Raw genomic sequence first — 18,813 nt, 5'->3', positions numbered from 1 at the left:
TAACGTAGAATGAGTTAATGATCTAACCTGAAGATAAGTGACCAGCACGTCACTTGATAATGTCCTACCTATATGAGCAGATAGCAAAAGGAAAAGAACAATTATAGCTGAATGTTTACATGTGAATTATAGGAGCATTTTCAATGACAGCTTTAAACACTAACTCAAATTGTCAGAACACTGCCAGGCATTTTGTTGTTGCAGCTCTTCACATTTGCAGGCCACATTTACAGCAGATTAGCTGATTATTGGTCGATTCATTTACATGAATAATCAAATATCAAAATATTTATTTTTGCAGCACTAGAAGCTTGTGAGCTTTAGGATGAACCCAAGAACCGCAAGCAGTTGAAGTAGCTTTCCAGTCATAATGGATTGACACATGAATACTGTTTGGGCATTACATTGTACAGTCATACAGTAAATACACTGAAATTATACACACAAGCAATAACAACAGTTAAGTCCCTATTCAAGCGACTCTTGCTGCTACGTCAATAAATATTTGCTCCTATTTTTTTCTTCAAAATCCCCCCTTTGACGCTGCAATCAATTCGTTCATTACTGTTGCCAAGCAGCTGAGTTGTAGGCCCAGCATGCAATCATTAATTTTATAAGTGCTGCCATTCTTTCCCAGCGTTCCTGCTATTGACAATTCTGATCAATAGAGTTTCAAGCACACAAGCTGGACAGAAAGAAGCTGATTGGTGAGGGAGTGAGAAGACCACTTGGCTAGCCACTATGTCTCTAGCTCTACACTTGAATCCACTGTAAAATACAGGGACTTACCCTATAGCCATTTCAATGTCATTAAGGCTATTCAAAAGGTTGGCAGGGTTTGGTGAACAAAGAGCATGAAAAACTGCAGGTAGTACACATTTTTCTTTAGTTTAAAAGTGAGAGACGATGAATACAGAATGTAGCCCTCCAGAACAAATTGCACCCTTGAGAAAGATGAGGGAAAAAAGCTATGAAAAAAAAAGGTCTTTGTTGTTTTTCAGCTTGATTATGCACTGCAAACATGATTTCTGTTCAACGTCTGTCTAGTAAATGGCCAAATAAACTAATTCCGCCCTTTCACATTTTAGTGTAAGGCCTGCAAAATGCAAGATTTGCCTGAAAAATCCAGAGATGGAAACACATCCAAGATGCATTTCCATTTAAAAAATAAAGCACCCTCTAACTGCTTCACAGATGCGGTCGACCTCCATGGTAGAGCCAAATACTTTCCACGGCTGTAGACCAGTTATGGTTTCCTTTTCCATTTGCTGTGTTGCTAAACGAGGATTAGGAAACACACAAAAAAGAACAACTATGCAGGACAGTGGCGACAACTAACAGCTTCACGCCACAAAATATGTTAGATTTTGGCTGTCACTCCATCACCATCACCAGTCCCTCAGGTCTGCACGCTCAGATATGAGTCTTTATTTCCTTAACATGTGTAATTTGAACATTAGCTAGCTGAAACTGAGCCTGTGCATTGGTTTGTGGCAGTTTTGGCTTGATAAGCTATCATTAGCTTAAGGCCAGGGTGCTCAATCCTGGTCTTGGAGATCTACCCCAATTTAATACACCTATTTCAGCAAAGTAACAAAGGTTTTCAGGGGCGTCTGAATACTAGAACCAGGTGTGTCAGATCTAAACTCTAGAGGGTAATAGATCTTCAGGACCAAGACTGAGCACGCCTGGTTCAACGTTAGCTCCAAACACCAGAGAACGGTTTTCATTTTGACTTTCTCTCCAGGCACCAGTCACTCGACTTTGCCCTCTTAGGCATAAGTTATCACCATCTATGCTTTTGTCAGTTCAGAATTGAACCTGTATTGTGGCCAAGTGAAGTCAAGTCATGATTTACATACATAGCGTCTTTTACAACAATTGTTGTCATGAAGCAACTTTACAGAAAATTCCCAAATGAGGAAGCCAAGGGCGACAGCGACAAGGAAAAACTCCCTAAGAGCAAGAGGAAGAAACCTTGAGAGGAACCAAGACTCAAAACAGGAACTCATCCTACTCTGACACCGCATAACAAAATAATACAAACAACAGCAATCAAAATGAATATACTGCAGAAACACTGACGTGGTGGTGGTGTGTTAGTGTGTGTTGCGCTGGTCTGAGTGGATCAGACACAGCAGTGCTGCTGGAGTTTTTTAACACCTCGGTGTCACTGCTGGACTGAGAACAGTCCACCAACCAAAAATATCCAGCCAACAGCATCCTGTGGGCAGCGTCCTGTGACCACTGATGAAGGTCTAGAGGATGACCAACACAAACTGCGCAGCAGCAGATGAGCTATCGTCTCTGACTTTACATCTACAAGGTGGACTGACAAGGTAGGAGTGTCTAATAGAGCGGACAGTGAGTGGACACAGTTTTTAAAAACTCCAGCAGTACTGCTGTGTCTGATCCACTCAGACCAGCACGACACACTAACACACTACCACCACATCAGTGTTGGAGCTGATAAAATGGACAGTGAGCGTAGAAACAAGGAGGTGGTCATAATGTTATGCCTGATTGGTGTAGATAGCTATAATGTATGTGGTGTGTGGCACTCACTGGATCTTAAGCCTGCTTGCTAAACACATGTAAGCAGGCTTAAGATCCAGTCAGTGCCAGGTTTAATTTCTCATTGTGCACCCTCAAACAACATTTGCTAGTATTAATTCACCCAGATTTAAGTCACTACCATCTAAACCTGTGTCTGCGGTGTTTCTGTTAGCCACAACAGAACTTCCATGTGGTTCTGTGGTGAGTAGAACTTGTTAAGCTAATGTTAACCAGCAACTCTCTTTATCAATTGCTGTTATAAAGATTTTTTTTTTACATTTATTTAATGAAGTACCAGTACTACTCACTTCAACATGTGGAGAGGATTTTAAAGTATGGAAAATGTTGATACTGCCCAGTCTTAAAACAGAGTAATTCAGAGTGGATTAACATGAAGTTTATTTTAGAGAAACTTTCCCTCTTGACAGAGTTTCAGTAGTGGTAAGAGGAACCCGGGCTCAGGACATCTTCAAAGCAAATATAGGCATTTTCTTTACTATCTAAAATGACTAATAAACCGACGTGTCTTTCCGAGGTTCTGTAGGTAATGTCGATAATGGTAAAACAACAGTAAATCTGAAAAAAATAAATTTTGTATTTGGATTTTGTTTGCCTTACAATACCCTACATATACTTCTTCGCCATAAATGGATTTTAAAAAAACACATTTATGAACAAAACCTTATCGCAAAATGATCATAAAACAAGGTCTCAAGCATTAGGCAGTGTATTTGTAACCATGTTGTGCAAGAGCTTTCTGAGCAAGCTTTTAGAGGCATTAAACTGTTCATATGTCTGGTTCCTATTACCACCATAGTGAACAACTCTTTTTTTCTCGAAAAACCACTCTGAATGCCTTTGTTTACATCTTAAAGATTTAATTATGCAGTGTTTTTTGCAAAATTGGTGGAATTCCTTTAAGTGGTCATCCACAACCCCCCTGGGTTTCAATATGCAGTGACAAAAAAACCTTACTCATTCAATAACAAGGGAAAGATTGTTTGGAATTAAACACTCTGAAATGACACAAAAGGTTGTTTACCAACATAAATGAGGCAATATTAACTTAAAAACACTCATCTCCACTGTTAGAACAATAACTAAGAGGTATCAAATAACTGGAGCTGTGATAAACCTGCATGGAAGAGAATCCAAGTGTATTATGTCCTCATTCCCAGTGAGGAGGATGGTTTAAGAGTTAAAAGGTTCACAAGAAAGCTGCAGGTGTTGGTTTACCCAGTTTCTCAGTTAAAACTACAAACTGATGCCACCTCACAAAACTGAACTGACAATAAATAAAAACAATTTACATTAAATAAACTAAAATTATTACAGTGTGTAGGCTACAGAATGTGCCACGACATCCAGCATCCTTGACAACAGCTGGTCATCCAAAGCACTAAATTCTATTATTTTTAGTTATACTTTACACTTTGTCACTGTGGTTTATACTTTTTTTATCATTTCAAACTACAAACTACAGGCTAGAGATGGTGGTGTTGTGCTAGCAAAGCATTCTGCTTCTGTTGTTTTGCTGTTTTATGCATATCAAGCAGGATGTCATTTTTTCAAGTGGTATCAAAGCTGTAGTGCAGAAGTTCTTTGGGTGTTGCATCTCCGTTTGATACTCGGCATGAACAGAGATTCTAAACTGCTTGTCCTTGTGGAAACCGTGAAATACTTGCACTATTGATCTGCTGCTGCTCAAATTGTTACACTGTTTTTTATATTTTCATTTTCACTTAAATATTTTATTGAAATGCAATTTAATTGTATGTTTTTTTTCAGTGAACATTTTCGACCTTTTTTCTCTTTCGGCCCAAAACTGAAAGAGCCATTTTTATGCACTTTCAGCCAAAATGTTTTGATGGGTGAAATTCAGTACACTCTAGACTCCATGAATTACCAGAAAATTTTAGATCAAAATCTGCTTCTGGCAGCCTCTGTCTCCTGCAGTGGTCGTTCCCAGCCCCTGATGTGAACCCCATTGTAAACCTGTGGGCTGAGCTGAAAGGGAGAGGCCACAAGTGAGGACCAAAGACTCTAAAGAGATCTGGAGAGGGGAAATTTTTTCAGATCCCTTGAGTTCTCACACCACATTCAGATACTGATTCATTGTTGTTATCTTCAAAGAAGACTCAGTGCTGTTGTCTTGGTGGAAGGACAAAGTACAAAATGTAGAGCTGCCAATAACTGATGTGCTTTGAGAAAAATATTTTGTATTGCATGTATTTTTTGAAAATTTTATCTCGCTGAAAGATTCGACTTCTCTTGTATTTTGAGAGTAGAACACTTTTTTCATAGCCTTTTTTCTCTCATCTTTACCAAGGGTGCCAATAATCCTGGATGGCACTCAGTACAATGGCACCACAACACGCTATATAAAAATCAAAGCAATCACGTCATCATTTCATTCTGATTAAAATGTTTCAAGGACTTTGAGTTAAGAGAGTGTTCAGTGGCATGCGCCCTGGAAATACTAAATCAGTGCAAAAAAACAGCTGCACTAAAACGTTCATTTTCAAGTCAAGACACACACTGGACTTTCTTCCTTTCTTTACTCTGAAAGCACATATTTACATAACAATTGACCTGCAGTCATTCCAGATGTAGCTCGCTTTGCTCCCTGTAATCTGGTGCACATACTCCCTTTTCCTTTGGCAACATTTTTCTTTCAAGAGTTGATCTATTCATTTGGGAGAGTGCACGCGCCTCGGATCAAATTGATGGAGCTTGGTGTCGGGCTGGGAGAAAGTATTTGTGAGGCACTGGAAGTCAAAGTGAAGGATTGGACGAGCTTGGAAACACTTGCTTTTGATGGGCTCCATTTGTCCTGCACTTACATTGCGCACACACTCATGCAACCTAAAGAGGTGGTGCGTGTGACACCTGGTACTCTAAGTGCAGCAGAGAAGGGTTGAAGCATGTGAACTGGGTGTGTGTCCATTAAAACCACACTTCCTCTGGGTGACTAGGGCATACAAGGTCATTATCACCAGGTTACATACATTGATGGATTTACATTTACATTTATGGCATTTGGCAGATGCTCTCAGTCTGCAGCATTGAGGGCAGTAGTGTTATCCACTACACTATACCAGCTGCTCATTCATGCAATGTTTGGCTGCTCTCATATGCATTTGATAAGCGTCAGACCCTTAATGAGCTGAGCTGGGTCTGTTTAAAGTACAGAAATTTACTAACAGAAATGACTGATCTATCCATGCTCCGCCTACAAATGTATTCTTTCATAGCAACAGTTGTACATTTGGACAAGCTTCACAGAGGTGCAGCGATGTGTGAAGTGACGGCTGATATCTGATATCATTTTAACCAATTATTTGTGAACAAGGACATGATTCTGATATTATCATTATCATCCTACAAAAATCCCATCTTTCTCAATTTTAGTCTAATGAGAGTTGTGGGACACAATTTAAATACCTAAAGTTAAAGTGTGTAATAAAGTGGTAATCAGTGGTAATCCTGAATATGTTCATGACATATTGGGCCAGAGTCACTCAGTGGAAACAGCGCTACGGCAAGCGAAATGTGTGGCAGACAAAATAAGACCTATTCATAAAGCCACTGCAGCGGTAATTAGCGCACCGGTGTCTTTCAATGCAGCGGTATTTTTGCTGTTGTCCTAGGCAGGAATTAAAATCACTTTTAAATCAGGTCATACATATTAAAGACTAATGCCAAGTGAAGCTCCGGTTGGCTGCCACAATGGATATGATGAAAGAAACGAAGACAAAGAAACAAAGAAAACAAAAATTCTCAGAAACAGAGCTAATTTTAATGGAAGACACTGGCAAATAATGGTTAATTGCTTGTTAAAGATGCTTTTAACTTTTAATAAAGAAACAAAGGTTCTTTATCAGAAAAAGTTTTTGCAATACAAAAATGGAATTCTAACAACTTAAAATTCAACTTTAAATTGTAGGGATTATATTTCAGCATGTAAGGTTTAGAATTTAAGCCTTTTTCCAATTATTATAAGTGCAGTACCAATTTTTATTAACAAACTGAAGTTTAATGTGGCATTTTTTGCTACAATTAAAAATTAAACTGACATGCTGAAATTCTAATCACTATAGCAAGTCATTCTCTATTTTTCTTCTCTCTCAGGAATTCACTTTACACATGTGAAAATGACGTTTCAACTAGTAAATATTTCATTCTTGATCTCAGAAATTTGATTTGCACATGTGAACATTAAAATTTTACAAGTAAATATTCAATATCAAGTAATTAATATTTGAGTAAGATTCATAAAAATTAAAATAAATTCATTAGTACTTGTAAAAAACTTATTTTCTTTAGTAAAATGTCATTTTCACGTGTAGATTGAATTTCTTTGTAAAATTCATTGAAAATACAAAATTATGACTCAAAGCTTAAACTGCTTACAATAAAATCACTTCGAAAATGTAAGTAGAATCTCAACATGTCAAATTACTCTTTACTTATCTGGATTCCAAGCCCACATACGAGAGAGAATTAGCCAAACATCAAACTGGACACAGGAAGAAAAAATACAGTGCCAGTTTCCTCTGACAATCTGAAATTCTGCTCAAGCGAGTCTTTTTTCTCCTCTGTATTCCAACAACAGCAGTCGGAAGGTATGCCATGCTGCCACGTCCGAACAGATCAAAACACGTCTTTGAAGTATATCTGATAATCAGCTGAGTGTGTGTATGTGCGGTTTGTTGCGTGTGAGACCAAACATGTTTGTAAGGATTGTACAAAACGCAATTTAATCCACGTGTTATTTTTTTGCACGACTGTGTCGTTATAAATCTGTACAGCCATTTTTAAGTAAATGCATGACTATGGCTCACATCGTGCAAGCTGTAAAACTCGTCAGTAATCCTTGTTTACAAATGGAAAAACTTGTCACTGCCATACTTTTTGCTCTTAACGTCATAGTAAATCTGGAGATGCATTTAATGAATCTGTACCATTGTGTTTAAAGTTAAATATGTTTACTGTTTGAGATGTTGGCAAACTTCAAATTCCAGATTAATCTAGTGAAGCAGAGCTTCTGTACGTAACTGGTCAAGTAAACATTGTCCCAAACAAAACTGTCCAACTTAACAAATGCTTTGCGTTTGTGAATGTAGACGCCCCTCCTAATTATTGCATTCCGGTGTTTCAGCCACATTGCAAACGTGTATAAAATCAAGCAAATAGCCATGCAACCTCCCTAGACAATCACTGGCAATAAAATGGGTCATGCGGAAGAGCTCAGTGACTTTAAACATGTCACTGTCATAGGATGCCACCTTTGCCATAAGTCAGTGTGTGCAATTTCTGCCCCGATAGATCTCAAAGTACTAATAAATACTATTATTGTAAAATAAAAATGTGTAGGAGTAACAACAGCTCAGCCACAAAGCAGTAGACAACACAAACTCACAGAGCAGGGCTGCCAAGAGCTGAAGTGTGTAGTGCATAAAAATCGCCTATCCTCTTCTGCATCACTCTCCACAGAGTTCTAAAGTTTCCCTGGAACCAACATCAGCAGATGAACTATGTGTCAGTAGCTTCATTAAATGGGTTTCCATGGCTGAGCAGCTGCACAAGCCTAAGATTACTATGCGCAATGCCAAGCATTGGCTAGAGTGGTGTAAAGCATACTGCCATTGGACTCTGGGAAAGTGGAGACGTTCTCTGAAGTGATGAATCACGCTTCACTACCTGGCAGTCTAATGGCCAAATATGGGCTGGGTGGACACCAGGAGAATGCTACTTACTTGAATGAATAGTGCCAACAGTAAAGTTTGGTTGAGGAGGGATAATGGTTTGGGGCAGTTTTTAGCGTTTGTCCAGGACCCTTAGTTTCAGTGAAGGGCAATGTTAATGTACAAAGACATTTTACACAATTATACACTTCCAGCTTTGTGACAACAATTTGGGGAAGGTCCTGTTCCAGCATGACCGTATCCCTGTGTACAAAGCATGGTGCAAAAAAAATAATGGTTTGACACGTTAGGTGTGAAGGAACTCCAGTGGCCTGCACAGAGCCCTGACCGCACCCCCACTAAACACCTTTAGAATGAAATGGAACATTGTGAGGTCAAGCACTCACACTTGCTCTTTTCCCTGAATGGGTACAAATTCCCACAAACACACTCTAAAAGCTTGAGATTTCAGACTGCATCTAAGATTCTTCTGAGCACTTCAGAATTCATTCCATCCCATCAGGCAGCAGTCACATTATCAATACAGACGAGTGAAACACTTGCACTGGCAGCCATACATGTTCATGCAATGATGTTTCAGTGATGGGATGGATGCTTTGAACCATGAGTGGTTCCTTTTTTTTTTCATCACTCTAGTATACCTTTATCCTTCACCCACACTCTCATTCGCCCACAACTCTTTATCCAAGAACAGTTTATATTTTTTCAGTAAACTGTAAACTGTGCTCTTCTCTTTCACACAGCATGGGTAGCACTCTTGATTCATTCAATAGTTTTTCATTTACGACTGGAAGTAACCTTCAGTCATCCACTACTGTGTTGTTCCCTGGTCTACTATGCTTGCAATTGCTGTTTCTGAGAATTTGAATTTGACTATGGACTCAAGATGTTTTTTCTATGTTCTCAGACTCGTCTTGTACTTGATAGTATTTGTACTCTGACTCGTCTTGATCTTGGCCATTGGTCTCGCCACATTCAGCTACTGCTAAAGAAAATTATTTGTATTTTATTTCTTCTAACTGTCACCAACATGCAATGAGTCAAACGCAAGCAACTCAAAAACAAATCACTGCACATGTTTGTATTTGATTTAGCCAACTGGATCGGAAATTGTCCACATTTGTAAGTACAACAGAAGATATTTTATAAAGATCTGAATTTGTTGAAAAGTTACTGTTCTGTTTTGTGTAAAGAAAAATCCATAAATTACATGGATGTCAATTATTGACATTAGAAAAAAAAACAAAAAAATAGTCAGCTATGCAGACTCAAACCTGTAAATTGAAATCACATGTAATTCTTTAGATAACTGCAATTAATTATGTATTGTTTAATTCAAACAGTATAGCAAAATGAAAGTAACAATGTTAATTCTGTTGTATCAATTGAATCTACAGGGGTGCAGCTCACCTTGAAATGACTCACAAAGCAATAGGAAAGGAAAACACTAAGAAATTTTGACTGGAAGCTTAGTTAAGGCTTGGCGTCAAAGACGACTTGAGTTTTGATCTTGACTCTACTTCAATCAGTCATTGTCTTAGACTTGTTCCGGACCTGTCCTAGACAGATAATGGTAGTCTTCACAGGCAAAGTAAAATAACTGAACGAAAAAGCACTGTGACTCCTATTACAACACATAATAGTTTCTGCTTACCAAAGCTTCTTTTACTCCCCAGTTTAATAAAATTGCTTACCCAGGTTGGAAGAGGCGCGGCCCTCGGCGGCACGGTCCTTCAAGCCTTCAGCGATGCTGAGCTGCTGCTCATGGTACTGCTTGGCCCGCTCCAGGTCCTGCATGCAGCGGGCGGCATGGCCCAGGCCAGCATATGCCCGCATCTCGATTGCCTTTTCCTCCAGCTCCTGGGCCAGCTCCAGAACGTGGGTGTGGTAGGACATGGCCTTGTCAAAGTTTCGGCGGTAGTGGTAGGCGCTGCCCAGGTTACTGTAGGCACGTGCCTCCTCGCGCTTATCACCCAGTGCCTTGGCGATGCCTAGATGCTGCTCGTGGCACTGCACGGCATTGTCGAAGTCTCCCATGGCAATGTAGACGGCGCCCATGTTACCCAGCTCGCGTGCCTCCGCCAACTGGTCCTTGGACTGCTTGGCCAGCAAGACGCACTGCTTGTGGCTGGCCAGAGCATTGGGGTAGTCGCCGATAGCCGTGTAGACATGGCCCAGACTGCTGAGAGCTGACGACGCTGCCTAAGAAGGGAAAGGGGAGGTGGTGTGGGGGAAGACAGAACATTTTTGTTTGTTGGGGTTGTTGATTTGGTAAATGAATGAGCAGTTTTTCAGTCACAGAAATATTTCTCATGGTTTTGAAAGGAATCCACCAAAATGTTAACGCTGGCCATTAGTGAATGAGCTCACACTAACTGGTCTCTGATTCACTGTTAGCCATGTTAGCATTGTGGCTACAATCCTTCTTTAAAATCAGAAACATGACTCTGAAACTCTGAAAATGTGCAAACACTTCACTTAAGGGGAGTCTTCATAAAAGCCCACGTGACACCTACATAAGCCGTTCATGAGAACTTACATAGACACTTATAAACACTTTTCCCAACAGGTATCATTTGTCATAAATGTTGCATTTGTCAACTTAAACGTTTTTTTCTGACATTAGTTGTGTCATGACAATTTATGGGGTCAAAAGACTTTTTTCAAAACATCATACGAACTGTAAAAATCATCTTTTTTATCTTATCCTGTATTACTCAAGTCACCACTCAATAAATGTCATACCTTCTATCTAAGAACTGCTAAAAGTGCTGCTAAAATTGCTAAAAAGCCTGATCCGCTCAAATAATATTAGCTTAGCAAGCAGGCTACAAACCAAAGCTGCGCCACACACCACAGTCCTAGTTTTGGGGTGACAGAAAGCTGAAATCAAATCTGGTATGGGGCATCTGGAACTGTAGTGTTTTGGCTAAGCCATCAATAGCTTAGTTAGCAGGCCAAAAGACTACTTTCTGTCACTACAACTGTCACGCTTTTCTGAGGTTTTTCCTAAAACTTGACTTTTTCCTCTTTTTATTAGCACCACCTTCGTTCAGCTCCCAAACCACCAATCAGTAAGCCATTCTAAAATGGTTGGGTGGAATGGGTGGAATGTGTTTATTTGGCCATTCAGACATAGAACAGAAATTTAACTTGCCATCATTTTGAAATAATGTCATCATTTTTAAATACTGTGGTATACCGCATTGCCATTATACCACCCGACCCTAGTCATAACCCACTGTCACCTGATGTATGTGTTAAGTCAACTTGAAAGTTGACAAAAGTCAAAAATGATAAAAGTAGCCTTTATGACAAATGACATAATTCTTTTTACATTTTATGCAGGTTTCTATCAGTTGACGTGACAAGATAACGTAGGTGTCACATAGCCTTATGAACACTGCCCTACCATAAAACGTTACCAAGGACATTTTAGAAGTGGGTAAAAGTCACTACACTTTGATCAAAGATTACAAGAAACAAGAATTTCGTCTTTTAAATGGGAGGGTATGAAGGATTGTGTTCAATATGAGCAGGGACATGAACTAACAAGTTTTTGATTTCAGGTTGATTTCAGAACACTGCTGGAACTGAATGAAAGTATGTAAATTGGGCATAAAACCAAGCTTGTGTCTTACTGAGATCTTCTTGACCCTCTGAGTATGCTGGATGCAGCAGGCAAGTGGCATAATGAGACTGAGAAGTCCATGCTTGTCTCTGAGAGAGCCATGTTTGGTGGAAGCCCATTAGCTTTCTGTGTGAGGCGCAAACAAACCCCTCTCCAGTGGCCTGCTACACACCAAGTCTCTCCAGTAGCACACATAGTATCTTCACACAGTGTAAAGCCTTTAATTGAATCGGGACTCTCAAGGGTTAAGAGGGTTGTTAGGCAGGCAGACACATACCCTCACATGCACAGAATGTGCTAAAAGCCCAGAGCGTGGCTTTTCTGAGAGCTCACACAATCTAACCCAGAGGACTATGGGTGCTGCAGGGGGTTGGAGGAGGGGAATTGAAAGAGGGGCTGGAGATCCTGAAAGGAGGGGCACTTATCTTTCACACCCTAATGTCAGCAAAAACAAATGCACCAGAGTTTGCCTGATTTGAGCTTGACTGTTAAAGGAACTCTTAGGTAGGCTCGCAGCAGCTACTCTGGGCCCGGAAAAACTGAATGGTTGTGAGGACCAGGCCCTGAGATGGTGGTCTTGTCTAAAGTAGCTGACTGAGGGAGACAATGGCACAGGAGGCACAAAAGAAAACAGTAGCATGGAAAGGTGTCCATGCTAGGCTGTTCCTTATATATTATATATTACTTGACAACAACTTGGAATACCTCAGACTGCAACTCACTACACAGCAGGAGGTGATCCGACGGACTGCTGCATTTTCATTGTCACTGAAGCACAACTGAAGCATCCCTGACTCTTTCATCCCAGCCTAACCCTACCATGTCGCGCTGTTTGTATGTTGTGTTATCTGCACACAAAACTGATACCTTAAGAAGAATAATAACAAGTATACCAGATGAACCGCCTGCTATAACACCCAACAGTTTTGCAGTCAAGCCCACCAGTGGCGAGTCAAGACTGAGACCTGGACACATTGAGTCCAGGTCAAGACCGATACTTGGAAGACAAGGGGGGGAAATAAAATTTGTTTGTAGTTCACTGGACATTATATATCAGGCATTGCACATGATATATTAATAAATATTATGTTATGTTATATAAACCAAACAACTTATTAAATGAAAATATAATAATGATAAAATTCCAATCTGACCTCAGGGGGTGTTTGAATTTTGGAACCAATAAACATCAACAAACAAATAATACCTAGTTAAGCCATCACGGAAAGGATCAATTCGATCCTCAACCGCCAGTGAACAGATTTAATTTAAGCATGTAGAGAAAGGACTGTTATTCTACCTGAAGGTATTTTTGAAATTCAATAATGACAGGAAAAAGTTCAGCGAGATCCTGAGATGGAGGCATTGCACTTGGCTGGTCTCCAGAACAATTTCCGAGTACACCTTACTCCCAGACCGAAACTAAGACTAAGACTGAGACTAAGACCGAACTCAAGTACTACAACATTTTATTGGCGTAACTACTGGCACTGCAGTCCAGGCAATTACACAGAGACCTGTAGAATCATCTGAGTCCTCTAAAGTCTTCATTGTTCTCCTTATACTGCTAGACCTAACACCCACTGTTCACAAGCAGCTATGATAACTTTATACAATACTTTACACGTTAGCCTATTACAGAGTACTAACTTGGCTGAGACAAAGCAATAGAGGGAAGACATTCAAACTGCATTGCTTTCTTTCTTTGTTTTTTTTATGGAGGGGTATCCTATTTTTTGCATAAAGGCGTCTAAGATCATTGTTATGCCCTTCAGGACGATTACCATCTTCACTGTCCAGCTGGGCAGCAAGCGGTGGCTGGAAAGAGTGGCACCCCTGGAGAACAAAAGGTAAAGAAGTTCGTTTGAGCACTAAAGCTCGAGCTAATCCTGGTGCTGAGCACTAGGCCATCCTTAGCTCCACTCACTCCCAATCTCTGGGTGCTGCCTGGAACCAATTACCTGCAGACATAAGGGCTTCCAGCAGTCGGCCCCAGTTTAGAGCGCCGGTGAGATGTGACGCGGGGGGATACGCAGAGGCAATTACCCTCCATCAGGAGCCTGGGCTCGTCCTGGTCACAGATAGCCTATCTGGGCCACTGCAAGTTCACGTGCAGCATTTGATTCCTCACTGCTGCATACCAGCCCGGTTCATCTCTCAGCATGAAAAAGAACAAAGATACCAAGGCCGACTACTTTCACTCAAGTTTTTAGCTTTTCAGCCCACAGTGAACTGAATATTTGAAGAGACTCTCTTTGAAAATGTGCTTCTGTATTATGGTTTGCTCACTGGTCGATAACACCGGCTGATATTAGGATTTCAGGGATTTATTCTTATCATCGATATAGCACTGAAGTTGCTCTGAAGTGGCTTGTAGTATATAATAAAAGTGTATATGTGATCTCTGAGAATTGTCTAATGTACTTTCTACTACTACTAAAATCACTCTTCAGAGAGATTGCATTTCTACTGTTGATTTAACAAATGACAATCTCATCAGCCAGTACAGCATTGTTTAAAACTATTAGAACCATATCATATAAGGCACATAAGCCATATAAGATTGGATTAGCCAATATTAACGATCATCAGTTTTGTTAGCTTCCTAAATTTGGTATTGTGCATCACTTTCATCAGTTGGACTCTATTCTACAATTAGAGGTTTAGGGACTGATGTCAACAGGAGAAGGAAAAAGGCCTGTTAAGTCCAACTGCTGCACACAAAACTGCACAGTTTTAAAGGGCCATTTTGGTTAAAAATGAGAGTTTATTATGTTATTTGTCACATAGTGTTCTGTAGCACAGCTTTGTATCCATCAGCCTTATCAGTATGACAGAGTTTGTTACAAATGTTGTTTTCATGCTCTTGTTCATCAGTGTTCTCTCACTACAATAACCACCATGCATTGTGAAAATTAATCTATCAACCATTTGGAATCACTGTGGTGTCAACCAATCCTGACTGTTAGCCTAGCCCCTGATCTATAGACTAACAAATACAACCAAGCATTAGTGTAACTTTTACCTTGTTAGTCAATGAAAATGAAAAGATGTCAGTGAGATATCAGCCAAACTAAACGAAGACATCCACATAATAGCTACCCTGCTAACTTTAGCTTTTAACTTCTTGTCCTCCTCATCTAGAGAATAATTCTGTTTTAAAACCTCTTGATTGCAACAACAATGTGAACACAACTTTATACAACTGCATTAATGTATTCGGCTTTCTAGTAATGTTAGCCATCTGCTTTCCTTCTGCATTCACCAGCTAACAGAAAAAAAAAGTTTCATAGCAGCCCAAAAAATCCACTCTAAAGCAGCTGTAGTTTTCAAACGTTTCATCCACCTTCAAGATACATCATCAGAAGGGGGTTTTCCTAGTTTTTTAACCAGACAATCTCACTCTAGAGACTTACTGCGGCACCACTGCAGATTATTTACAACAGGTCTACCAATGGTTACGTTTTTCATTTAGGCCAGAGTGTCCCTTTAAGGCACTTGATTTGAATGATGATGGGCTTAGTAATTAGCTCAGCAGAGTGGTTAGAGCTGGGAAAACACTACACTGTGTCATATTCTGGATCTGTAGTACTGTCCGCAGAAACAATCCAGTATATCATTAACCAAACACTACAATCAATTCTGAATACAGAATTTACGTCAATTCAGGATTGAAAGAAAAATGATTTAGTCTAATAGTTACACTCCTGACTGCTGTGGTTGTGCCTCTCAACAATCAACTATTCATCTCCCACCATGCCCACAATCGTAGATCTGTGGAGTGGTTACCTTGGAAACCCGACTGGATTTCTGTTAGGGGCTGTTAACTGGGAGAGCCAATTTTCGATAAAGGCGGATTTAACACCCTCTTTCCCTGTTTCCCTAAGTCAGCGGCTCATCTGTGTGTGTGTGTGTGTGTGTGGGTGGGGGTGTGTGGGTGTGGGTGTGCACAAGCATGCACATGTGTGAATGCTCCCTCTCTCTCCCAGCCTGCTGAGAAAGGCTCAGACAGACAATTTTTTTGATCGTGGCAAAACCTTTGTTCTGCTTGCACAGTGGGCCCTTCTGAGGTCTTGGATAAGTCCTGATAGTGGTCACCAATCTCTTTAAAATGATGCTGCTGATGGTAAAGCACATAGTTATTCCTATAATAAAGATGTTACCCACCCAAACAGAAATGCTAAATAAGCTCTTGATGACACTGTTTACACTTTGGCAAAAAAAAAATTAAACAATAAAAAATTAAATTAAAATTATTAAAATTAAAATGTAAAAGTTTTCACTTACCCCAGATGTAGTCGATCAGCCAAAACATGTTTGGTGTCCAAATGTCGCTTTAGTGCTGAAGCTATGAAGCTTATGTTGCTAACAAACACTATAAATCAACAGCCACCTAAATCTCTTCTATAAATAAAGCTCCAAAATTTAAGCCACATCGACATCGACAAGTCTGCACAACATGAATGAACACATACATGCTGTTTGATCAGGTTATGTTGTGGGGTGTATTTACACAAAAGACAACTGACTTCCAATGTTTGTTAGGAACGTAAGGATTGTAGCTCTTGAGCTAAAATAAAGAAGCAAAATTTGGACACCAAACATATCTTGGCTGATCAACTACATCCAGAGTAAGTGAAAAACAGTAAATTGTGTTATGATAGTTTTATGATAAGGTTTTGTGGAGGCAGAACGTTGTTTGGCAACATAGTTCACATTTACCAATTTTGTACCATGTTTAACATAGCATATTAAAACTCAGAAGACACGTGTAGGCTCACTGTCTGTTTCGGACAGTAAATAAAATGACTATCTTTGCATTGCAGACATTCTGACCCCTGGTTCCAAACACCACCATTGTAAAGAAATCAGAGCCAGTAGGTTTCTTTACAATGTAGCATTTTACACCAGAAGACTCTGAATGATTTTCTTTACATTTCAACCACTGAATTAAAAATTAATGAACGAAACATTTTGGAAAATCTGTCCCCTTTAAGAGTTTTTCATAGTACTGTAGGTTGCAGTGCATTAGTTTACTTGCTCAAAATGGTAGTTCGTGAAAAAAAAACTCCTCTAAATTTTATCATGTTACTTAATAAGAAGAGTAAATTGAAGGGCAGCATTAACCATTTTTCCCCTCTGGGTGAAAGAGTGCAATATCAAATTCATAAACTCTAGTTTCACAGATGGCCAGAATCCTAACGCTTTCCATGGCTGTTAAATTACACCTAATCTCATGGGCCACACAGATAAATACTCTCACCGAACGGTTAAGGTCAATTTTCACATGGCCTGCCTTTTTTTTCCCCTCTTGCAGAACTTCACGGCGACACAGACCATCAAGAAACAGCTCAGTCAAATCACAGTGCTGGACAGAAGCAGCTACTAAAAGCAAAGCTGTGTTGTTGTAATAGAGAGTATGGAAAAAAAAGACCAGGTCACATGGTCTTGCTTTAGTTTTTTCCCCATGACGAAAAGACAGGATCAGCCCTGTCCAAGAAACGAAGTGTAAATACATGAGAATGTACCTCAGTTGTCGATAGTTTCCTTCGAAGTTAAATTTACACTTTATGAAGTGTAAAGATTACTGTGTGGCTCTAAATATTTGGTTGTTAAACAGGCAATACAGGAAAAAAGTCACAGGATGCCGGAACCGACACGGGAAAAATACGACTTTCTCTCTTCCTTGCCTTTCTCACTCTTGTTTCTGTATCTATCTTTATCTCGTCTTCATTCCGTCCTTCCTTCCTTCCTTCCTCCCTTTTTTCCATCATACTCCCTCTACACACAGAAACACACATCAGTTCATGCAGAGTTGCTCTGGTCAACAGGCTCTTTGAATAAACAGAGTTTGCTCCCTGGCGGGACACCGGTGTCCGCCGGCCCATTGGCAGGCCCTTCTGTTTTTCTTGGGAGAGCATGAATCACCATCTCCACTCACATCGCATCACACACCACTGGCAAAGTCATCTGCGAGAGAACAGGGAGAAGAAAAGCTGAGTCTGGAGAGGACACCCATAATTACACTAGTGGTCCCATCTCCAACAGCTTGGCCTGACGAAGCCCATAAACGCGACAGCCAGGGACAAAAGATGGCCTTTATTTCAGACAAAGTCCTTTGACACGCTCCTGGTTTAAAAGCTGTTAAAGCCCTAGTTTAGTGAAAAACCAAATGTACGGCACACAACTGTCCCATTGAGCCTATCTGTCCCTTTTAGCATCTTTAGTTTTGCAATGCAGAAACTAAAGATGGGGTGGGGGGAGGGCTCACACTGCATTTTTTCAGAAGACTGAAAAACAAGGCACACTGCACGGTCTTTTTCTTGGGTATTTCACACTGTTTTCTTTGAGCACTGCTTCTATCTGCAGGTCTCCCTGTTGATATGCTACAATAACACTATAACTGTCAATCAGCTGTGTTTTTCGTATGTCCTTTCTTAAACAGTGATCTACTGTTACCTAGAAAGTGTGATGCTGCTATTAAAAACAAGAAAATCAAAAATGACTCCATGAAATTATATAGTGCAGAGCACTCAGTGACTGCAACTGTCACTGAATCGATTGTCAGCACAGAAAAGCAGCTCATGCTGTAGGCATTTTTCTTCCTGACACCCTGCTAAACTAAGATTTGATGTTCTTCAGAGTTGTTAGCTAGCAAGAGTTTGCTGTCCAAGCTAAACCAAGTGAAGTACGTAGGGTCAAAACAAACACACTGTTTCTGAAGAGGTTTATTGGTTTATTGGTACATGTTATATGACATATACTGTATGTAGCGCTGAAAGCTAGTTTTATTTAGGCTAGGCTTAGCTGTCTTTTGTCAATCACTTAGCTGCAGTTTCACAAGCAACCTTTAGTTTTATTACTTTTATTTTTATAAACAATATCTCTTGCCACACTACTTTAGAGGTGTTATAACAT

At 40.0% G+C, this 18,813-nt stretch overlaps 1 protein-coding gene across 2 annotated transcripts in view; it reads right to left on the bottom strand.

Annotated features, from left to right (window-relative positions):
• The window catches only part of ttc28 (tetratricopeptide repeat domain 28), a 250,475-nt gene that overhangs the window by 58,086 nt on the left and 173,576 nt on the right, over nucleotides 1-18,813 (bottom strand). For both annotated transcript variants that reach the window (XM_036595414.1, XM_036595415.1), the window contains exon 6: nucleotides 9,959-10,466. In XM_036595414.1, coding sequence (XP_036451307.1) covers nucleotides 9,959-10,466 — 508 coding nt within the window. The remainder of the gene's footprint in view (nucleotides 1-9,958; nucleotides 10,467-18,813) is intronic.

Source organism: Colossoma macropomum, unplaced genomic scaffold (genome assembly GCF_904425465.1).
Source record: "Colossoma macropomum unplaced genomic scaffold, Colossoma_macropomum, whole genome shotgun sequence".
In the NCBI taxonomy this organism is placed as follows: domain Eukaryota; kingdom Metazoa; phylum Chordata; class Actinopteri; order Characiformes; family Serrasalmidae; genus Colossoma; species Colossoma macropomum.
This window is presented reverse-complemented; position numbering and strand designations above follow the sequence as displayed.